Below are 25,465 nucleotides of genomic sequence, written 5' to 3' on the forward strand. Positions count from 1 at the left end.
AAGGAACAGATTGAAGGACTCTCAAGTCATCTGGAAACTTCAAAGTAACTTAATTTATGTGTCTCCCTTATTCTCTCTTATTCTCACCCTAGTCTCAAATTTCTGACTGTCTTCACCCTCTTGTTCTTTCATGCCGAGAAGAACAGAGTACTGTTCAAAGGGGAAGCCAACATAATCAGAATGGAGAGAGGGGTGACCCATTAAAGTTCATCTCTCCTTTTCCCTCCATTTCACCCTACTCCCCTTTCACTGGTCTTCAGCAAAAATAAGTGGCTCATTGAGTGGAATCAGTACCATGATATTGTCTAACAACAGATGTACTTCCTCTTTCTCTTTTATAATTTACTAAGTTATTGCCCTTAATTTTTAGTTTTTCTTCTGCTTTCCTCTTCCCACTTGACTATTTCTCCTCCATTCTTTACCTTCTTCAGTTTTCTTTATTCTTGCCTATTTTCTTCTCTTCTCTTTTCTCAAAGGGGAAAGCATTTATTTTATAATTCCTTATACCCAAAATATTGAAAACTGAGACCTCAAATGGCAACCTTTCTGATGTACCCCACATCTTACTCCTGTAAACACAAGATGTTACTGGACTACAAAGATTAATTATGTTAGCATGGTGTTTAACATATTGCTTAATAAATAGTTCTGATAATGCCCTAAAATAAGTATGTTAGGATTCTAAGAAATTGATATCCTAAAACAGAACAAATAAATTATTCTCTTTTGGAAGGGAAAAAAATTATGAAGAAGTATTTACCAAAAATTAAAGGAAACAATGTATCATAGATTTCAGTTACCATAGTAATATTTTATTTAAGATTCTACCTTATGTAGTAGGTAATTTATGAGATGATGATAATTTTTTTTCTTTTATTTTACATCGAATATTGTATATTTGATGAGAATGTGTGGAAACTTGTTTTGAAGTGCCACATATTGACATAAACTGTATTTTATATTTTGCCTAGAGAAATCAATTCATTACTCTATCATCGAATGTAATATTTTATGATTTATTTGTTATCAAACTAAAATTTATTATCTTAAGTCCTTATATAAAGGAGATAAGTTGTATGATACCTCAATAATAGTAACCAATTTATTTTCTCTACAGATATCTGTATCCTGTTTTGTTCATGTCTCATTTATGCAGTTCTTACTAGCTTCACCAGGAAAAGAATAATTGCTTTTTTAAATGGTTACTCTAATTTATTTTTATTATTACAATACATCTTTCAGTATTAACAGTTAATATGATCTAGTTATTTTACATGGACTTTGAAATTATTTCCTTATAAGTGATTATTTTGTATATTTAAAATGTATATATTGGCTGAAGTTCTCACATACTCTGGCTTATTAACTTATTTTCATTTGCAAATCAGTATCAATAACCTCAGTCCTTCTCCCACTCTCATCAAAAAAGTAATAGTCTGCCAGTCACAATTGCCTGATTCACATCCTATTTGTAGTAGGGGTGGGCTATTAGTAGATAACACTTAACTGCCTGATAAAAAAAGTTATTATATATGAGGGAAATACTATAGAACACCATATAATAGGAAATTCAAGAGACAGTGACATTAATCTTACTCTTTTTATGTTATTTAGCTCTAGGATTCAGGTGTAGGTTTCATGCACTAAATTAACATTCTGATCGCATAGCAGCTGAAATTGTAGGTAATGTAACAATTCATTACTTTTACATTTCCTCTCACGCTGTCCCTTCTACATTTTATTACTCTAATACTGGGCAATAAAGAATTTTTTAAAATTAGGACATATGGCATATAGAGTTCACTATGGCCCCATTTAGAGCTGACATTTTCATTTTTGTCTGAGTTGCTGGAATTCTGGTAAATTGATTTCTAAAAATAACTTTTGCAGTGAAAGTGTTTACAGCCATTATGAAAGTTTTTAAACTAAAAATTTTTATTAATATTTAGAATGCTGTTTAGTTAGCTATATATTTGCATATATATACATGCTTTAGTTTTGTGTTTTGATAAATATAGACATACATTGCAACATTTGCTATCATTTTCAAATAAGTGTATCTTTGTTAAATGTGTACTAGTAAATGACATTTTAAAAATTACTCATAGCAAAGCTGTAAATTTTTAAACATGTTACTTTTTGGTTACTATGGTTTGGGTTGCTTTTTAAATAAATACTTTTGTCATTTGTGTTCTAAGTTAAATTTAGGCATGAATTTTTCATAAGCATATATGTTTTCTCAGGATTTCTATAAACAGGACTTTTAGATTTTTAGATAATGATGCTTGTTTTATCTCTTAGCTTTGGTAACTGGGAGTCTTCTTTTTATTTTAAAATAAAGTGTCTTTGCAAGAAGAAAAGAAATTAAATAAAGGAAGGAATGGCTAAAATTTAATAACTTCCAAATATATGCAGACATAAAATTGTTTTAAAATTTAAGCCATGCAAATATCTTTATAAAATTTTAGTTAAAAACCTGTAGTGTTATGGTTCTTTTAAAATATGTTACTGCTTTTTTGGGGACTGAGGTTCTGCAGTATCATCGGAGGTTTACCCACATCTTCACCTTTTACTACAATGTGATTGTCTTCCTCCTCTTCTCTCTCTAGCAGAGGCTTTCAGACCCAGTCAAGTTTATGATTTTGAGAAGTCAAAGGGCATCATGAATGTTGCTGAAATAAAAATAATATTGGATTTGATTTAGTTCTTTATAGCATATATGAATGAAAACCATGACACCTCTGAAATAAACCTTTGGCTTTCAGAAACCACAACATTACAAATGCCATGTTGAAATGGGAGAAGGGAAAGAGAACTGTATGTTTAAGATGCTGAACTATACCCACAGCTTTTGAATCAGCTTATCACAGTAGCAGAGACACCATCGATAGAAAGGCTGCAGTTAATATATTAGGAGATAGTGCAAGTAACAGGGTATAGAAAGTCACCACCTTTGGTGAAAACTGTATAGGTATTTGTAAAATTTAAAGGAAAAAATTATGATTACTATCTTCCTCCCATGAGCTTATTCATGAGTCAATCAAGAAATTCTTATTTAGCCCTCAGAACTTCTTGATTATGGGGTAAAAGTTTCAGGGGGCAGTCGGGGGTAAGGTACTAGCTTCTTAGAGTGCTAGAATTGACTCTCTATATTGGACTCCCTATCCATCTTTAGCAATGAGAAATTGTTCTTTGTTAGTGATTTCTCTTTAAATACTGTACATACATATATATACATATATTCATACACTGTATATACATGACTGAAATTCACGTGAAAATATTAAGTATTAAAACAGATATATGTAAATTTAAATTGTGAGCAGCTCAACATGGTCCAAGTTTTACAGTAAAATTAAGCCATATATAAAACAAATGCCTTTAAAAAAAATAACAAATACCTTGACATACTCTTATTTCACTGGTTAAGTAAGTGTCTTTTAAAGTTAAGGAGGATGTGAAGTGAAGAATGGCTTAATGAATAAAGACATAAAATTGTGGGGTTTTTTCCCCTAATGAAAATAAAATTTTTAATTCCTATATTCCTCCTTTTCACATGTTTGTTCCTTTTATCTTCTTTCAAGACTATCTCTTCTAGTCATGTTTGTAAAATACATCAATACTAAGTTTTTATTCAAAATAGATAAACCTTGGAACATTTCTGAATACTCTGATTTATCTGTTTAAATTATTCTGTTAGGATTTAAAATCAATTATTTGCAGAGTTTCTTAACCAAATGCATACCCTTTAGCTTATATTCCTTTATATTTGAAGCATGAGTAATTCTTTATTTCTATTCAGTGAATAAATGATTGTAGAAGAGCAAAATTAGAATATTTCCAAATGTACCAGAGTTTAATATTGTATGACTTTCTTATTAATATTTTGTGAAAAAATAGATTTAGGTGAAAGTGTATTTTGTATATTGGTACTCAAGATTTAGTGGTTCTAGGATCTTTGAAAGACATTGAATGTCAAAATTCATTACTTCTGAAATGTTCATATCTGTATAATTCCTTCATATAGCTTATTTTGCTAAAGAAATAGGTAGTCGTTGGCATAAAATGTTTAATTTACTATATACTTCAATAACTTTTTAGTAATGCAAAGAAACAGAACACTATAATAAATATTTCGGCACCAAAAAATTTGGCAAAGACAGTGTCATTAGCTGCAGTGTGAATGGGTTGTGTATTGAATTAAGTCTCTTCAGTGCTTTTAAAGAACAGGAGGACATTTGGGTATAGCATGACTCATGTTATCAGACATTCATATAGGCACATCTCAAGTCTCTGAAATTTCCTTTGTGGAAAGGTATGATTTATACATTACAGTCTGTGATGAAGAGCGTGTGTATACACAAGATCATGTGTGCATGTTGATAATGAATCTGTTTCTTTGTCTTGTGAAGGGTAATAACTTTGAAATATTTTAAGAAATGTCCTATCTTTCTAACTGTGGGTATAAAGATGCTGTCTTGTAACTCCAAATATAGCCATGAAAAAGGTAAAGAATCCCTATGCTGGCCCTCTGCAAAAAATAAATAAATAAATAAAATTTTAAAAATTAATAAAGAAGATCTGGGTTGATAGGCTTAGATTCTTACATTTATGCTTATTTGTAACTTTGGCTATATTTAGGACCATAGAGATTCTCTTTTCATATGTTGGTCAAATAATTCACCAACTGTTGTGTGGAAAACAGATAGGTCAGGGCAAGTTCTAAAGGGGTCAGAGACAACTTCTTCCCTCTATGTACCCAAAGGAAAAGAAACCTCTCATCTCTTCAGCACCAACCCCAAGGCCTCTTGTGAACATAATCCAGGCAACCAATTGTCCAAGACCTACCCACTTATGTTGCCCTTCACCCAGGAACTCCTATGTCTGCTTCAGCCTGATGAAAACAATTACAAGCCCCATCCACAAGAAAGCAGAACCTCTTGCTTTTAACACTTGGGATACCTTAATTACCTTCTTGGGAAATTTTAATCCTGTTTGTATTGTATATAAAATATGTTTTAATGTACATGTTGGGAATTATATATAAATTAGTAAGCAATATGAATTGCCATTTCTTGGAGACACTGACTTCTGCTACCTTGGACAATGAGGAAGATAATTGTAGTTCAGCATGTGTGAAAAAATATTATCTATAGCTAATAATAAGGCATATTTTGTGTGAGATGCATATGGTGGTTTTTATTTTTTATTTATTTATTTATTTATTTATTTATTTTGTCTTTTTGTGACTGGCCGCACCGTGCTCAGCCAGTGAGCAGCCCGGCCATCCTCATATAGGATCCAAACCGGCGGCGGGAGCACTGCTGCGCTCCCAGCGCCACACTCTCCCGAGTGCGCCACGGGGTCGGCCCATATGGTGGTTTTTAAAAGGTTCGTTCCAGCCCATGAACTAAATGTGAATAAAATACTCTATTAAAATGTTGAGAAAGAGGAACTTGGACTACTTACAACCACTATAAAATACTTTTCTGGAAAAAAATCTTAAGTGTTTATATAATGTGTATGATAAAATAGAATCTTTGTAGCACAAATAGCAACTACATATACTGTTCTATTACTTATCATAATGACATCACTATGACTTTAGGTCTGGATTATCTGAGATAGAAATGCTACTTTTTTTCAAACTTTGTAAGGAGAAAGTTTATTTGGTAATTTGAGGTAAAGAATGCCTGTCACAACTTTAGTATCAATTATATTACATTTTTTATTTTATACAGCAGAATTTAAGTATATCACATTTACAGAAAATTTTAATACTACATCTTGGTTTTACATACAAAACTAAACCCTCCTTTGGAGTTTCAAGGCACTTTATTGTCTCTGAAACATTTACATTCTCATGTTACCATATTATCTCACTAGCCAAGTTATTAACAAATATTGATTGTCTACCATTTGTAAGGCTCCTTATTTATTGCAGAGTATATCCAGACAAATAAGACTCAGTGTTTTTAATCAAAAAAACCCCTCAAAATCCAGTTTTGTGAGAGTAGGTAGAGAGGAGGGAGAGAAGAAACATGTAATAACAGTGCATGAAAATGCCCCTAGAGAGATACAGTGTGCTGTGAGATTCACATGAGGAAAATATGGTGCCAGCTGTAAGAAGAGGTTTTATGATGGATATTGCATGTAAGGTGAGGCTTTATAGATAGGTAAGATTTTGTAGGCAAGAGAAAAATTACAAGCAGAGGGAAAAGTGCAAAGTATAGCTGAAGAGAAAAGCACAGTGTATGAGGGAAACTTACATTCACTACTCCACCAACTTTTAATCATCAACTTTAAAGCCTTTTGTAGTCATCTGACCTCTGTTTCTTTGTTCTGCATCATTACTCCTCTTGTTCTATCATCCACCAATACTGAACTACTAAAAGTTGCTCAAATTAGTGATACTTCGTCTCACAGCTTTCTTCACCCCATCAACCCCCACATCCCCTTCACCTTTCCACCTCCTAAGAATTCAGCTTACATTAATTGGAAATCTTCCTTGAGCCCTCAAGGAGAGGTTAAGTGTCTCTTTTGAGGGCTTGAATTATACCCTGTATTCACCCTATTGAGGTACTTCTCTTAGTGTGTTGTGAATGTTTATTCACCTGCTCATCTCTTCGCCTGCTTATTATGTTCTTTAATGAGGCACAGACTGTGCTGCATTCACCATTGTTTCCATACAACGTGGAAGGCATACAATAAATACTGATTTATGAGTTATTATGTCTAGTCTTAAAAACACATTAAGCACCTAAAATATTCTAGACATGGGCAAGTCACTGCCTTCAAGGAGCTTATCTATTACAGCTTCTCAAAATGTGGTGTCCAGACCTGTAGAATCAGTATCACTTGGGAACTTCTATTACAAAAAAAAAAAAAAAGCAAATTCTCAGACCCCAAACCTATTGGATCAAAAATTCTGGGGGTTAAAACTCAGCAATCTGTCTTTTAACAATCCTTCTAGGTGATTCTAACAAATGCTGAAGTTTGAGAACCACATTGAAGAGGAATAATTGGAGACAAAACTGTGACCATATTGATGAAGGACCTGTTTGTGGATTGGTTCTTTATTTGGACCTTTAGAGAGCTAGTCAAAGGTTTTGTAGCAATACCTTGCAGCTGCAAAAGACTAGAAGCAGAAATACAGGTTAGGACTCTTAGTCTAACAAGCAAGTACCCAAGCCAGAACTAAGGCAGTGACAGGAGGCGTTAGTTACTAGGATCTATTCTTTAGGACATGTACACGGATTAAAAAGAGGGGAACAGTTATGGGTGACTCTCAACTCTAAACTTGAGAGGATGATGGGGAACTTTTTTTTTCTCCTGGCAAATGAAAGTAAGGAAACAATGAGTTTGATTTTTAAAGTGTTGCATTCATATGAACTACCAATGGATATTCAGGGGAAGATACTATGCTTTAGAATTGAATAGACTTGAATGTAAATCTGGCCTTGCTACTTAACTTTGTAATCTCAGCGAAGAAAACAATCTCTTTTTGCTTCAGTTTCTTCACGTATAAAATGGGTTTGATAGTTTATCCTCATTGGGCTGTTATAAGAATGAAAATATGAATAAAAAGAATGTCATATAGATGTGAAGGATCTAACACAATGAATTGTTGGTGCTTGATTATTCAGTAGCTACTGGCATGGATGAACTGAACAATTAGAAATATTTGACTAGAGTTCTCAATAGGAATCAGGGATGATTAGAAAGTTTTGGGAGTTATATATGGGAAATTGTTAGCAGAAGCTCTTGAAAGAGAAGAGATTACCTTAAGAAGACAGCATGAAATTTTAGAAAAGTATCTAACACTAGCCTAAAGGAAACACCTACATTTATTGGTTGTGAAGAGAAAGAAAAGATGGAATACAAGTAGGCAGAGATGTAATGTAGCAGGACCACATTTCTTTACTCAAGCTAATCTGTTGTCATCATCTACTAGTGTACTTCAAAAAGTTCATGGAAAGATACCTATTATCTTTTTATTCTACTTTTTCCACAAATTTTTGAAGTACCCTCATATTTGCATGTTCCTACCCACTCTGTGTTAGAGTTGGAATGTATTGTGATTTTGGAAGTTATCTAATTATTCGGCCTATGCAAGAATATTGAAACATCTCTTTTTATGTTGAGCTTACTATTTTACAAGTCAGCCAGTACCTTTTTTTGAATATCTTTGATTACTAGAATGTTTTTCTTCATATTTATCCATAACCTGTTTCTTTAAATTTTGTACCTTAAGTCCTTCCCATATTAGCAGCATATACTCTTCTATTAGTAGCCATTAGGACCCCTTCTTTTAAAGCTCCCTCTATCTCCTAGTGCATAAAGATTTTCATTGCAGCCAATGGAAAGAATACTTTGCAATCATTTTTCATATTACTATTACATCTTTACAAGGTTTCAGATTCAGGTCTATCACACTTTATATTTTAAAACTATCGCCAGAAACTTAAATGAGAAAATGGAAAATTAATCTTGAAAAATGATTAACATGTATTTATATAATTTATCTATTTTGACTTGTGTATTGTTACATTTAGCTCCTAACATGGTATCTCCCAGCCTTCTTGAAGTTGTAACACACATACTTGCCTTATTTTACTATACCATCTACTCACTTCCCCCTATAATCTGTCAATCAGTAACAGATAAAGGGAAATAGATTAATTTCAAGAATTTAGTACACCTCCTCATATGGCTGAAGGTATGTTAGGATATCACAGATTCAGAACTGGAAATCATTATCTTGTTCTAGGACCATGTCATATTTGCCCTTGAATAGAACATGGTACAACACTATAAATAGGGACAATTGTTAAGAATTATATATAGTAGAGAAAATAGTAAGTAATTTAGAAATTGTCCAGATTAATAGTTTGAGAAAAGACTAAGGAAAAAGGACTATTCAAATGAGAAGGCATGAGGTCTGGTTGCTTTTTATGCAGTATTCAAGTTCTAGGATGGGACTGATAACTAAAACCTACCTATGTTATTGAGAAAAACATTACACAAAAACTGAATTACTCAGATTCATTCTTATTCAGTAATTTCTAGGTGAAACTGATTTAATGCTCAAGTAGAGTACCTACTGAAATCATTCATTGAATCAAAAATCAGCAGATAATGTAGTTCTTAACTTATTGAGCACGCCTGAGTAATAAATTTGTATTCTCTTTTGCTAATCATCTAAAAGTGTAATGCACAAAGAAGATTTTATTTCCCCATCACCACCTTTTACTGTTTTAAATAGTGTTGCCTTTCTGATTGTGTACTTTTTGTGGAAATTTTCCATCTATAACAAATAGTACTGACTAGATATTTCATAAAATTCATATTTTTTTCTAGTTGAAATATTCCCATTCCTGGACTAGGCCCATGTATTTTGTGGTTTATAAAGTAACTCGTGTTTATTGCCAAAAGTTCAGGAAATAAAAGTATGAGGGAAATATATATTGCAGTCCTTATTTCCCTGTAATGTAATCACCATTAATGGTGTTGTATATCTTTCTGTGTTTTTCTATATATACATTTTTTTAACAAAAGTGGAATTGAATTACATTTGCTATTTTGGAGCTTACTTTTTTCCACAGAACAATTTTCACATCGCTTCCTAATGGACATTTACCTAATGTACAATTTTTGGTTGGTTTAAGCAATACTGTTATGCATATGTTGCACATTTATCTTTGTGCTTTTATCCAGTCATTTCTTATGGTAGTGGAAGTAGAATTTGGGAGCCAAAGATATATACTATATGTAGTTCTTGGTGTATATTTGTTTGCTTTTATTTAAAACGTTGCTAACGTTATGTAAATAATAGTGGAAAGGCTGATTAAAAAGTAGTAAAATTATATGCTCAAATTTTCTGCCATTAAATATCATTCACCTATAAAATTAAAATCCACCCAAATTAACTTTCTCATTAAAAAACAATTCCACTTTCTCATGGAAAAACAATTCTATTTTTTGGAATTGTTTACTCAAAAAGAGCATATAGAAATTGTGACAAAACAGGATGAATCAAATTGCACTGAAAATTTCACATCTAGCCTTAAAAATCTTCAACTAGTCACAATGATCATATCATAGAGTAAAATGGAAAGACATTGGTGGATAGAAATCAATGTGTTATTCATTGTCAAGAATAGATATGCTGGAAGAAAGATACGGCCATCACATTGCTTTAGTATAGTTAGCCATTACTCGAATAAATAAATAATAAAATATGGTTATCATTAATAAGTTATTCATAAACCCTTTGTATAAACAGTATGTTTTCTCTCTCCAAACTTATAATTCAGAATCTGCTGTCATATATATATATATATTTTTTTTTTTTTTGGGGGGGGGGGGCAAGCAAAATGAGCTCTTGGATTTGAATTCGTTTTGTTTTGGCTCTTGGCTTGTAGAAATGGCTATAGGGATACTACTAGGCTATCAGAGGAATCAGAATCAATGTAATATACTTTGGGGTACATAATCACATTTATGTATAATGGAGGCATATGACCGGTTCCATTACTGTAGTTGATACATACTAACGTGATTTTTTTTAACTGGCAGCTTCTTATTCATGTCAGCCAAATATCGTAATGATCATTTTGATTTGTATCTGAAACTCCTGAGGTTTTAAGCGTTATAATGTCTCACTTCTTTTTTGTCCTAAATCTTTCTCTTCATCATCACTCAATTCAGCTGTAGTTGAGGTTACAATTTAAATGAATGCTCATTAAATATCCAAAGTCTCTCATCCTACAGTGGTTGTGTTCCAGATTACCTCTTCTTCATAGTCTCTGGGGGTCCTGTGCTTCTTTTGATGGAAGTGCTCATTCTCCCCAGCTTAAGCAAAATCTTCCAGACAAAAACATGATGAGTAGCAGAAAAAGAGACACCCATTCTCTTTCACTTTGAGTGCCTAGGAAAAAACTAGATCATTGTTCAGACCATTTGCTAAGTCCTACTTGCAACCCAGGACATATTTTGACCCAGTGTATTTATATAACACATCCTGGAAAATTATAATCCATTACAGTTGGGATAAAACGTTCTTCTCTTTTTGAAATGTGAAATGTATTTTTTTAAACAAACCTTGTAATATTAGATATTTTTAATGTGTTTCTTTAAAACATAGTTTTAGGATTTCATTTACCTGATACTACATCACTAGTCTGTTTTAAAAGCAAACTAATAATAATGATTCTATGTTCATAATTTTAAAAGAATAATGAGTAAAGCAATTTAACATGGGTAGCAGTTAAGGCAGGTTTCAAGACATTTATCAAGTACTTTAAATATACAATATGTTTTGAAGTGATATTCAAATAGAATGGCTTCATTAAATTGAGTGCACTATATTTTAAGTTTATAGGGTTTGGAACACATTTCCAATAGCTGCTGCATTGGAGTAGCATTACCTTGTCATTTTTATTCTATCTTTATAGCATGGTAAAAGGTTTATTTTATTGGCGCTTTCATCCATGCGTCAGAATGTTGCCTTGGTGTGTCAGTACTAGCTATTGGTAGTAAAATGTCAGTCTAATTTAGAGACACTTGTACCACATATCTCTAAAAGATGGTGATGAGAAAGCATGTGGTGTAGTTTGTAAGTGCAGGACATTGCCAGTGTTTTCAGGCATGTGGTTTTTAAATTGTACTTGTGATCAGAACTTGGATTTAGACCTAGCAGCTGAGCAGCATTAATGGTGATATAATTTCTTTACATTCTAAATTACTCCATTGATAGGATACCGTTTTTAGCCTCTGCTTTGACGTGGTTAATGTCCATTATGTTGTCTCATAATGATATGGACTCTAATGCAATAACATGGTTAATCAATTCAAAGATTAAAAATTTCTTTTTTAGTGTATATCTCCTGAAAATTGATAGGATGGTACACCAATTATGTGATTTTTTTACTAATCTTATTAAAGGGGGAGAACATTAAATCTTTGAATACTGTACCTCAATTTTATTGTAATGATTTTGCTGGTTACCAGGTGGGGTGGCAGTTGAAAAATTTGGTGAATGCACTACGAGAGGACCCGAGTGGTGTTATCTTAACTTTGAAAAAGCGACCTCAGAGCATGCTTACCTCAGCACCAGCTTTACTGAAAAATATGAGATGGAAGCCCCTTGCTCTGCAGGTAATGAAGCTTAATCATAAGTCATACACCATCATTTTAGCCATAGATTATCTCAGTAATGCTTCTTTATTGTGCCTCATCTCAGCAGCATATGGATTAATCTTGTATGCTTTTGAAAATTTGTTTGTGAAATGATCTCTTCACAGCTTATCCTAATAGGCTTAATTGTGATGAAATCTGAGAGAGTAACTAAAACCCAAATGATAAAGAACTCTGCCTTAATTTCTAAACATTTAAAGCATAATTCTAAAAAAGCCACAAGTTATTTCATGCCAAAATATGGACAGAAGTGAAAATAAGAGGTTTCATTTTTGTGATGTAATCTATTTTATAAGTTATATTCACATACACTTCTGGAAGAAACTAGATTATAGTTTATACAGTTTTTTTTTAATCAGGTCATAAGATAGTAATTAATAAACAGTAGGAAAATGAAATTTTGGATCAGTGATTCAAATGTGCCTACTACATTCTTCCTGGTCGATCATTTTTCTCTTTTCCACCCTATAGGGTGGCAAAAATAGGAAACTGTTGCATTAGAATTTTTGCATTTTTCTTTAGCCTGAATCATCACTCTAAAATATCACTCTGGATGTTGATAAATTATATACATTAAGAGTTATCTAGAAAGTTATAAAAATATGATCATCATTGACAAAAGGCAAGAAAGTAATACATATTCTTCCATTTCAGTTAAGACATAATCTTTAAACACAGAAATTTTTGTCCTCCACAAAACCTGCATTTTTAAAGTAGGAGACTATTACCTCAAGTCTAAATTTTTTAAAAATTTAAATTGCCCGTTGAACTAAAACTTTGCCCATTTTTTAGATTAAAAAGAAAAGCAATATATGAAATGCATTGTTGTTACTGCTATATAAATTGCTATTAAGCTCTATTAGTATCTTTTACCATTCATAGATTTTTTTTCCTAATAAGAAAATTCTGCATTACACACAAATGGCCTTATAGATTATGATGATTTCTCATTATTTAAAACTTTACTACTTATTGGCCTCAAAGTTGGCATTGTACTTAAATCATATAAAAACATATAAAATGTTCCAGCATTAAGGTCTTTAAAATTTTAATGTGAAACTTTATATTTTTCAAATGAATATATGTAAAACTGTATTAATATGTCCAAATGCATTTGACTTGCAGTATATGTCTGTCAAAGATATGTGATTATCATTAAAGTTCAGAGGTCGATGTTTGCCCCATTAACTAAGTCATTGATGAGCAGATCAGATTTTCTCATCACATCATTTTTTTCTCACTGCATTATAAGTTGCTTTGTTGTTCCACTTTGAAGTTTCTTATTGATATGTCTTTCCCAAAGATTCTTCTTCAAAGTCTGAGGGGGTAGGAAATCTGAAGAAGAGGCCCACACTTTCAGCCATTAGGTTTTCTTCTTTGTATATGTGTAGCTAAATTTAATAGCTCCTCTCTAATCCCTCATATTTCACATTGAACACCAAAAAAGATCCTAGTTTCTTGTTGATCCATGCACTATGTTTGATGGAATATGTCTAGCAAATAAATTGATAATTTGTTTCCCTGTTAGATTCTTTTCCACAATCACAAACTGAAGTGAGTAAAGTAATGGCAGTACCTAGTAAAGAATTGCTTGTATATAAAATGCTGAAATAATTGAAAGACCAACATTTTTTTGTTTCACATACATTTGGTGTATGGATTCAAACCTAGAGAACAAAGATTTTTAAAATTACCTCACATCATTTCTTACCCTATAATTATAATACATTTTTAAGGCACTGTTTCTAGGTCCATTCCTAAATGCCAAGAAATGTGCCTCATCAAATCATTAATTATATTTATTCCTTATGCTGCCTTTATTTATAAATTTACTTTTTCAGAATGCTGAAATCTGAAAAAAAGGAAATCACAATTTACATAAGTGCTTATATACGTGTGTGTGTATATGTATACATATATATGTATATCAACATTTTTGTCATTTTGTTAATTTAACTGAATTTGGAACACCTAAAAACGTATTGTCCAAGGTCAACCACCTATAGAAAAACAATACTATTAGGGGCAAAAAAACTGCTTCTAACTTTTTTGAAGATTGATTTAGTGGTTGACTTTATACAGAGCAGAAGGAGGAGTATTATGCCAATTAAATACTTCCTAGTGGTGCTAAAACAAGGTCTTAGGAGTATGGGCAATAGATAAATCCTCTAACATACCACACCACCTCCACTACCAAATCTCCCTGCAACCAATTTTGAAGACCTAAATTGTACCATTATAGAGTTCTTTCTTGATCTTAAGGCTTTGGCCTGTGCTCAAATGCAAAGACATACAGAAGCGTAATGGAAATTATCTGGTCAGAATTTTTATAGAATATAGATTTTGATACAACCAGAGATGAAGAAAACCTGAGGGTACCAGATCTGGAGGTTGAATGTACACTGCCTCCAGAGGGGGAAAAGTCAAAGAAATAGTGGGATGAGAAGGTCTTGAAGACAGTTTTGGATTCGTGACTTTGAGGTTACATTTTCTTCCTACTTGCTAAGAAATGACCTCAGATGTGAAACATAAGTGCTAAATGTACTAACAATCCCCTGTGTAGACACAGTGTCATTCTTTTGTGCTATTCTTGCTTCTGATATGTGTACAAGTATGTTAGAGCCAAAAACACTCATTAACTTGCCTAAATATAAATCTTCAGCATTCAAACTTAAAGAATTGGAAATTAGGTTATTTCTTTTTTCATAGGGTATGCCATTAGTCTACTAGGAATTATTTAAAATAGAGGATACAAAAAGAAAGAAACTGTGGCATTTATTTAACCCAATATGTCTATTTCATCTTTTTCTTATACTATACCAGGCTTAATTTACCTACCAGCATTTTTAGATAAAATATAGCAGTGAATTATGGAGGTAGACACTAATACATGCATCGTATAAAAAACCAACTTTATTCTAACATAAAGAATAATGTTTCTTAAATTAACAAGGAAATAATTTTTATCTACACAAATAAAACAACCTTATCTACCCTAAGATAGAAGATTGTTAAAGAATACCACATTTTAATTAAAATAGAAGTTTTATTTCTAAAATATTTTGAAGGATAGTGACTTCTAATATTAATTAACTGCAATGATGAATTTTGATTTGGATTTTCTTTTGGAACTCACTCATGAAATTATAGCCAAATAAACAAAAGCATACAATTCAGCTTCATGCTCACAGAGCAATTCCATTAGTACATTTCATGAAATTTGGCAGCTCTTTTGATAAATTTCTTATTTCTCAACATTTTGCAGTAGAACTGAAAAACAATCCCTTACTCTAATACTGCAAGCAGATTTAATAACATCTGGAAAATTGAATTCTGTTGTCATTTGTACCCGTTTATAAAAAGCAGAGATGTCTTATCTGAGATAGAATCTTTTGTTCTAAGAAAGCAGACAAGGAATTCCTTTCCGAGAGCTGTTTTTCAAACATCTCTTTAAGTGGTACCCTCTACTAATTTCCTGGATTTTGGTAAGCATTGTGATTGCTTATGGTCAATTTCTTCCAATTCAATGAGAAATCTCAGAGAACTTTGGGTAAACTTCAAGATATATTTCTAGATGTTTGTGATTTTAAGTTAGTATGCATAGGTCACAAGCATGCATGGGTGGTATCATTTTCTTCTTACAAGAGGTTTATGGGAGAATTAGCTGGACACTGATAAGAATGTTCCTTGAAATCGTCACTGGGAATCAACGATTTTTAAAAACGTTTAAGAACTCAGCTTTTTTTGGTGAGAATTTGTCTCAGAAATGATCACTAAAGTCAGTGTTCGAATTCAACATAGTGATTTACATAATGTTCAAGACATTTTTATATAAAATAATGTCAAGTTATATCATTAGAATTATGTTCCTAAACTGTATTCTAATCCGTAAATCTCTTATATCAGTGACATAGTTACTTGTGTTATTTTGTGATTTTGTGCTTTTCCTTTTAAATTTTATTATTTAGCATTACCTTGATGCCATTTTTACAGGATATTTAAATAACTTTGAGCAGAAAAAGAAATAGAAAATAGTCATAGCAATCGATTTGCCTATCAACTGGTGTAACAACTAGAGAATGCTGATTGCATTAGAATTTTTTTTTTTTTTTTTTTTTTGTCTTTTAAATGACCAGCACTCAGCCAGTGAGTGCACTGGCCATTCCTATATAGGATCCGAAACCGCAGCGGAAGCGTCACCGCGCTCCCAGCGCAGCACTTTCCCGAGTGCGCCACGGGCTCGGCCCGCATTAGGATTTTTAAAATACAGATATGAATGTTTAAAGTCTTTCTGTAAAATCAAAACACAGAAATAACAATAAAATTAATTTCAGTATCTAAGTTACAGATTGGTGTGACTGAAAAAACCATTAGTAACAAAGTTGATATGTTTCTGAGAGTTTTGTTTTGAAAGCATGTTTTGAAGAAAATAACTAATATTAGGTATGACACTAGAGAGAAGAAAGTAAATTTTTAACTAAAAATGTAATCATGCTGACTGGGACTCAGGAACAATTTTATGTTTTACATGCTCAAATTAGTAAATAGCTGCAAGCAATTGTCACATCAAATTTTAGCTCACCAATGTTTAAGCAAATCAGTTAAAGGATCTAAGTCACATTTGTGTTTTTGAGCCAAGTGCCTTTAAAACATTAGCACTAACTACTAATAATCACCTATAATGCAAAAATTACCCACCCTTTCCCTAGCTAATATCTCAGAAATAATATTTACTGTAATTTGGGAAAAATGGAAGTCCAGTTTTAATGTTGCCCATAAGACCGGACAGCACAGGATTAAATACTCCACCTCAGCACAATGTCCAAAATTTGATGATTTGGTGGAAAAAGCCATTTTGTGGTGTGACTCTCACATCTATATTAGTTATATACCGTGTAACTACATGCATATTTTTATGCACATATATCTGTATTTTTTAACCTAGGTAGATATTTTTTCCTGATCAAATTTGTGGTAGGAGAAAATGTTTGTTTCTTGGGAGTTTGATAGGAAAGGAAAAATTACATGCTTATAAAACAAGACTCAAATCTTTTATATTTACAAATTTGGATTCTAGAAAAAGCTGTGAAACAACTAAGAGTAGGAGAATTTTGAATACATGCGTTTCCCTTGCTTAAGTTCTTTTCAAGTAATTTACTACTTCAGAAAAGGTTGGCCAGGAAAAGGTATGTCCAATAATTTTCCAAATTAGACCTAATATTCTTTACATGGTCAAGAAACTTATAAGATTGTATTCAGATTCTTGCCTCTCAAAATTCAGAATATATTTTCTCTGGAGCATTTGCTTAGATGATTAAGAAGAGAGTTGTTAACATAAAGCAATTTTATGATGCTAGCGTTGGTTATTATAATAAGATTGTATTTGAACTAAATAAGAACTTGTGTGAATATTCTGTGCTAGCATAATGGGGTGATGTTATCCATTTGAATCTGTTCTTATTCTCAAGAGTGAGTAAAATAAATGATCAGGTTTTATACTTGATGTAATCATTCGTATTTCAGTGGGTATTTTCCCCCTGGAAAGCAAAGCAAGCTCTGTGTGATCTTGGCATTAGTGAATTTTAGAGCTAACTTCATAATGTGTAAAGCACTGTTTCAATCATTAATGTTGGGGCTGTTTTATGTCATTGGTTTCATTCTCAACTTATAGCTCTATCAAAGCTGGGTCACTTACTAGACAGAGGGACAACTAAATTAAGTTATGCTTGCCAAGAGATGTTAAAATATAAAATGTTTTAAGTAAAACCTCAACGTCAAATGTAGTTTCTTAAGTCTAGAAGGTCTTTTCTCATAGTTTTAAGACTAATGGAGTTTTAGAGGTACACCGATACCTTCCAGATGTGCTCAGTTACCTTAGAAATGTTAGAATTGGAGGGTCACAACGACAAGACCTGAGCCATCAGGGGATTTAAAGTGAGATTTCAGTGATCCCTATAAAAGCTAAAAATTTTATTTTACAACAATCACAGTCTTCCAATGATGTTTAAGCTGGATGAGTAGGATATTATTGCTAAAATCATCATTCATGATTCAGATGAAGATTTTTGCCATACCATATTTGGGGATAGAGTTTTAAACTATATATATAGTTCAAACTGACAATGTGAAAAATGTATGTGTAAGGTTTACCTAGAAGATTTCTGAGTCCTGTTGACAGTAGTAAATTATCATTAATTGACCTAAGGTTATAGATGTATGTTTGAAAAGATACATATGATCATTTTATTTAGGATTTGTACATTTTAAGAAATGCATGCCAGTACCCCAGGAATTTATCATAGACTTGTTTTACAAGAATAACAACATGTATGCAAATGTGTCTTCCCTACTGGAGCCTCATCGAATATGTGGAAGGAGAGCTTTATGTCATAAGGACCATTTAGAAGTGAAAACTAAATGTCATGACAAGGTCCTTCCAGGAAATAAACCCCTTTAGGTGGGATCCAGAATGTAGATACAACATACTTGATTTCATACCACAGTGGATCAAGTTACACTACAGCTTCATGCTTTCTTGAATAACAAGATTCAATCCTAAAGTAATATTATACATTTTATCCATAAGAGTTGATAGTTTCTAATACTCTTCCCATACAAATTTTACCAATAAAGGAGAAAATCAGAATGGCAAATGGCAAAATAAAAGAATATTACCCTTTATTTCTACGTTTTTTCTTAAATTGGAAATTCTTTACAGTGCAGTAGTAACTTCTGTGTGATGAACAAATGATTAAAAGTAAATTTTGCTAGGATAAGAGAATCTTGTCTTTTTGCATTGCTATACTCATGTTTAGATTTTTTCAATCTAAGAAATATGCCTATTTAAATTTAAATTGAATGCTGAGAGAACTCTTTTTCGAGTTCAGGAAAGCTAAATTTGTTACTTTTTGTGTATTTTCACACATTTAAATGGTTATTGGTGGTAGATGCCATTTGTTACAACTAGGAATTTCTGACTGATAAATTTCAGCAAATGGTATCATTTATTCTGTGTTTGGTTTAGTCAAATTTTACCTGTCTAATGTTCTTTAAAGCCATTTAATTAGTGATTTAATTTTGCAGTCTTTCAATTCTTGTTAAAAATTAGAAACATTTTTAAGAGATTATAATTTTTTAATTTTCACAAAGACCTCCTTTTTCCCATGAAGCCTCTACTTTACCATACTTTGTTCTTCCATTGCTTGATGTCCTAAAGTTGTTTGTTGTTGTTTTTAAATGTGATTCTCAAAAAGAATGCTTTTTTAGCTTGGATTAGCTTGACAAAAATAGCACAATTAGTAAGTAGAAATATACCAAATATATTGAATATTTACCATGAGATTAACTTTGGTACAAGGCATACTGATAAGCCAGATAATACCTGCATGATAAACCAGTTGAAAGTTTTTTTACAATTTGCCAGTCAATAAAATAACAAGCCAGCTGAGTTAAACAACAGCATTGACTAATTCCTTTTTTCTCTGAAAAAACAAATCGCTTTTTTTTAACCAGTTCAATTAATTGAATCAACTTAGCACAGTCAAACCTGTTATCCATTTAAGCATACTTAGGTCTTTTTCCTATATGCATATGCTAATTTAGCTAATTGCATTAACTAATGACATAAATAGCAACTTCTTGCTAAAAATAGAAACCCAGGGAAATAGCAATTTGAAGGACGTTGACATGGCTAATATTTAAATTTCCTGGAATGGAAGGGTACAAGTACCATAAGTAGACAATCCTGGTAACATTCCAGGCAGAGTAAAATATTCTCTTGGTCCTTTTCTAACACTTCAGGTGTATTTAAAATGTACTTATAACCATTAACTACTTTTCTTCCTTCCTTCCTTCCTTCCTTCCTTCCTTCCTTCCTTCCTTCCTTCCTTCCTTCCATCCATCTTCCTTCTTTCCTTCCTTCCTTCCTTTTTGCTTGGGGAAGAGAGGGGGTTAGGTACTAAGAAAAATTATCTTTAGTTCAAAAGATGGTAAAAGTAAAGAGTGGTAAAAATAGAAATGCTGACCTTAAAAGAGAAAAGACCATAAAAATTTGTTACATTATTATAAAAAGTTTATGTTTTTAGAACATGGTTTTAAGTTCACTTGTAGTTTTAGGATATTTTAAAGTAAGAGCGCTATTAGAGCATTTAAAAAGCATACCGAACATTAGTTTTATTACAGTGCATCTGTTTAAAGCATTAGAAAATAATATACTTTGTAATGAATGTTTTCTTTATTATGTTTTTATTATGATGAAACTTTGGTCAGATTTATTGTTTAGTGTCATCTGTATTTAAAACCAAGATGTCCTGAGAATGGAAAACAATTATAAACAGTCACATCATAGTGACTATATATGTATCATTGAATCTGTCGTTCAAATATCTGTTGTGGTGGAGGCATGAAATACATCCTTAGAAAGAAGATAGTTCTTTATTTCCATAGGTTTTATCATGTTCAGTATAGGTGACTCCTCTGGTTACCTATGTATAAACTCAGGATTTCCCATTGCCAAGAGTTTTATTTCTAAAAGGCATAGTTTAACTGGACACTATTCTAAAATCAGCATAGTAAAACATAGTAGTCTTTGTGTATTTTCATAATATCCTAAAATTCCTCAATTAACATGTAAAACTTGACTTTTTTTCACGTTGTGTAGGATGGAATACGTTAGCATTTCTTTTTCCTATCTTAATTTCTATTTCACATAGATTAAAACTTAACTATCATTTTGGCAGGGTGTGTGATTTTAGCTATTAAGGTGAGATATGTAAGAAGGAAGGTCAAAACGGTGAACTGAGTCCTAAACTATGTAGCCTACCCCAGAGACCTACATTGTACTTCCCATTGTATTTATGCTTGGCTTTTTGAACAAATTTTGTTTATCTTTATCTGTACAAAAGTATTGTCACGATATAAAATAGTTGTAATATGCCATTTTTTGAGTGTCCAGCAATGCCTGTTAAAGTAATAGAACCGTGGATCTCTATAGATATGCTACAGGTGTTTTCATACTGGCTGAAATGGCAACATCTTGTCATGTGAAGATACAGTTCATTTTGTGGTCATTATTTTTGTGTTTGCAATTGCACTAAAATTTTTATTTTTAATATGTTAATTGTATGCATAGCTAATCGATAAGATCTGTAAGATAAACATAAAAATTTGTGAATTTTAGTTTCACTTTAGGATAATTTCTTGAACTGCAAGATTATTTTCAAATGCTGTGAAGCTTGGACTTGGGAGTGCTCTTAAATTAATGCATCCTGATGTACTGCTCAATTCGGTATAATACATTATCTTAACTTTAAAAAACAACCTCCTACTTAATACAGGCCTGAAAATAAGATCTAAAGATATGCAACTAAAGATTATTTTAAACGATAGGTAAATGTTGTGTGCCTATGAAAGATGAAATGATTGTGTCACATTAATCGTCATACTTTTGAAGATGTACCATAAAATGGCTCTGAGAAGACAGTTAGCTGTGTTTATTTTGACAGAAGAAAAGTACATTTTTCTAGAAAATATGCTTCCGTATTAGCCTTTTATACTCCATTTTTGTAACTTTTTCTGAGAATCTGTGACATTCTACTAACCTAAGAGTATGGTTTGTCCTTTTTGGGAGATCTGAAATAGCTTTCATGTATATCAGTCAGGATGCAAGTGAGCTAATTCTTTTCAGTGTTACTCTTTATTATCTTTTTCCCAAAGGTGGATTTCTGACAAAGTTAATTGAAATAAGTTTCTGACTGTGAGATAAGGCTTCCCATTATGAAACACTGCATGGTATTTGTACCTTATAATCAATAGCTTTTAGGTAGTTAAACCATAGAATAAGGTGAGTTGGGAACTAAGTGGAAACCTCTAATGTAATGTATTTGTTTTTGGAAATTCAAAGGAATATCCATGTGCTAAATAACATGCTTCTTGATTTCAGCCAAATTCAAAAACTTTGTAGATATAGATATAGATAATTTTAAAATAACTATGTGTCATTGTTGTTGTTGTTGTTGTTGTTTTGTGTGTTGTTTGTGCACGTATGTATTTTCTTTTTCATTTTAACCAGCCTCTTATACCTAGAAGTCCCACAAGCAGCGTTGCCACGCCTTCCAGCACCATCAGTACACCCACCAAAAGAGACAGTTCTGCCCTCCAGGATCTCTACATTCCCCCTCCTCCTGCAGAACCATATATTCCCAGGTATAAAACTAACCATCACATTGTTCTAGGCAGCTTCAAGCTAAAGACTAGCCTAACAGCTTATAAATTGTGAAGTCAATTCTCAAGGAAGACCTTGAATATTTTCTCAGAAATTCTGAAAACATTCTGGAAAATCATTCCCATTATAGAGAATGCACTTTGGTTAATAATGATAATAATAATAACAGCAACTAATTTGTATTAAACACTATGCATTAAGTGTATTATATCCATTATCATATAATAGGAAAGAATAGGAAAGTAATATTAAATAACAATTAGGATCATTTTTTGGCTGAGAAGTCCCAGGAAATCTCAGGTTACTTTGAAGCATTTCATACATTTTTTAAAAAGAGAAAGTTATAGATAACTTTTATGCTTTCTTAGGTGTATGTGATGAGGAAGATTTTTTCATTTTTTGATGGTGATGATGAGAGAGTGTTTTTTCCCCCAATACTTCTTTATCTAGAATTTCCATTCTTTTAGGAAGTAGAGAAAATTTGTAAGAGAATGAATTTCCTTTAAAGTCTACTTTCTAGATTTCTTGAGGCTATATCTCCATTTCATTTCCAGATTCTTATTTGAAATTCATGGTAGATGTGGAAGAATACAGCTTTGTGCCACAATGCATTCTGTCTGAAAGCATTCTGATATTCAACCTTGTGGAATACAAAACTTACATAAAAAGGCCAGCACAAAATAGAGATAATTAATACCAATCGCAAAGAATTTGATTTAGTTTTTAAGTTAGTTCTGCTGTCATTCAAAAATAATAATTTAAGGTCCCTTGTTTTTAAGCCATACTTAATATTAAATTTCTTCAGTATGTAAAAAAACTGCATTTATTGTGTTTAATTAATTTTCATTATTCATTACTTTAGTACATCTACTGTTCTAGAAATATGTGTTCTTTTAGATATGATGGTACTGACTAAATAATCTAAATGCTACATGGCAATTTTGCATATCTGCAATAACTATGTTATCATCTAGTAATAAAACCATAGTCAGTTTTATGTACATTTTAGTTTTTATTTTTGAGAATTAAATGTAACTGTGGGAACATGGTTTATAATATATAATTTACTAAGCTGGCATTTCATAAATCTTTCTAATATATAATTTACAGTCTTATGTTCAATTTAAAAGATATAGAAATCCATCCAATATCATGGAAAATGCAAGTTGCATTTTAATTCTATTAAGATAGTGTCAGACTTTCTGAATACTCTCGCATGAGGAGTGATGAAAGTAAGTGTTCCAAATAGAAAAAGCAACTTTTGTGGTTTGTTTTTTATTTTAATTGAAAAGATTTTTATTTCAGTGCAAATAATTACTTAAGAGGCCTTATTCTTTAGAGGTGTACGTATACAGATAAACATCAAAAGATTATTTTTATCAAATCTCTGCAGTTTTTGAATGTTCTTTCCTTTGCTCATGGGTATGGAGGAACTTGTTATAAAGAGTGTGTCTCCTACAGAAAGTATTTAAAATACACTTAAGAGGACAAAAGAGTAAAATGGTCCAGTTCTGTCCTTTGAGTCTGGCAAAGACATTATTAAGGCAGTATATTGAAGTCAATAAAAAGATGAACATGCTATTTAAAATACTAGAGCATGTGAGAGGTTGAAATGACAATGTAGTAGTCCTTGTTTTGTCACTATTGCTTGAAAGCTCCATACTTTTCAATAAATTCATAATTAGTATTTACTATCTCACTTTAGTTGATTCACGGTTGGTCAGTGTTTAATTTAACAGAATATTCTCAATACGTTTTGAGTCCAGTTGTTAGTTACTCAGTCACGCAATCTTTTGATATAGTTGTCAGAACATTCCATGCATCCAAGCCCCTTTGAACCACAGCATTATATAAATTATTTGCATTTTCTGGTTTTACCTGAAGTTATACTCATAGATTTTTTTTGGCAGTTGTCATTCTTTTTATAGATATAGCCTTGGCTCTTTTTTCTTTTTTTCCATTTTGTTATTTTGAGGATGAATGTGGTTGACCTAATTTAACTCTTCTGAACATTATATTTTTCCCCACATTAAAAATTTTTGTTTATGCAGGATAGGCATTTTGGTAATATGTGAACATACAGTATATAAATTATATGTGTAATTTGGATTGTAAATATTAAAAACTTTCTCATCTTTAAAAAAAACCTCCTAAAATGGTAGGACTAGTTGTCAAGTTAGGTGGAATTTTTTCCATATGATTGCAATTCTTTGAACACATTTATTCCGGGTAAAAAGCCAAAGTGCCTTTTTCTCTAAAAGAGAAATCACTTATGTATGTGAAGGGAGTGAAATTTGGTTGTTATTTTGTAATATGTCCTATGACTATATACAGTTTCATTATCATAATATATAGTACATTTTTATACCTAACCACATTTCTTTTTCTATGATAAAAATGAAGAATTTGTAGGTCTCTGAACAGCTATGAAGTTAAAGCACTAATTTCTCTTATTAATTCTACTGTGTGCCATCAAATATAAAGTCCACTAAAGCAGAGCTCTTTTAATCTGTTCCCTTAAATCCTTTCTAGAGCAAAGGTGTAGATTTATTACATATTTATATAAAATGTACACCATTAAGAAAAGTTTTAAAAATCTTTACAATACAATGAATTAGTACATTGAGTATTTCAGGGACTCATAACATGAGTACATACATATACATACATATACACACACACTTAAATACACAATACATGTATCAGTTCATTCTACTGGAAAGTTTGTTTTCCTTTAGCACTTAATTCAGTGTTTTTTGAATTCATTTCATATAGATATGTTTAATAAATCTGCCCTGTTAATATAAGGCTCCTCCTTCCTATCATTATAGAGTAGAAAATACCAGCCCTTCCAATTTTCTGCCACAGGGTTTGTCTGTATAAATATAGCATGGTGAATTAATAGGGCTGAATCATCCTCTGATCTCAGCTGCATTAACATTCATGTCACAGGCCTCATAGAGAAGTCTGCCCATTTATTCCAGTGCCACAAATTTGTCAGGGCTGTTTCCAAGCTAATTACAGTGTCAATTTCTTTTCAATAGT

The 25,465-nt window shown here is 31.9% G+C and overlaps 1 protein-coding gene across 2 annotated transcripts in view; it reads left to right on the forward strand.

The window, feature by feature from the left end:
- Positions 1 to 25,465, forward strand: part of CNKSR2 (connector enhancer of kinase suppressor of Ras 2) — a 314,535-nt gene that overhangs the window by 168,830 nt on the left and 120,240 nt on the right. Inside the window, exons 9-10 of one of the 2 annotated variants that reach the window (XM_063084016.1) lie at positions 12,013 to 12,159; positions 22,268 to 22,401. In XM_063084016.1, coding sequence (XP_062940086.1) covers positions 12,013 to 12,159; positions 22,268 to 22,401 — 281 coding nt within the window. The remainder of the gene's footprint in view (positions 1 to 12,012; positions 12,160 to 22,267; positions 22,402 to 25,465) is intronic. The other variant, XM_063084017.1, reaches the window with a different exon arrangement.

This window comes from Cynocephalus volans, chromosome X (assembly GCF_027409185.1).
Source record: "Cynocephalus volans isolate mCynVol1 chromosome X, mCynVol1.pri, whole genome shotgun sequence".
In the NCBI taxonomy this organism is placed as follows: Eukaryota; Metazoa; Chordata; class Mammalia; order Dermoptera; family Cynocephalidae; genus Cynocephalus; species Cynocephalus volans.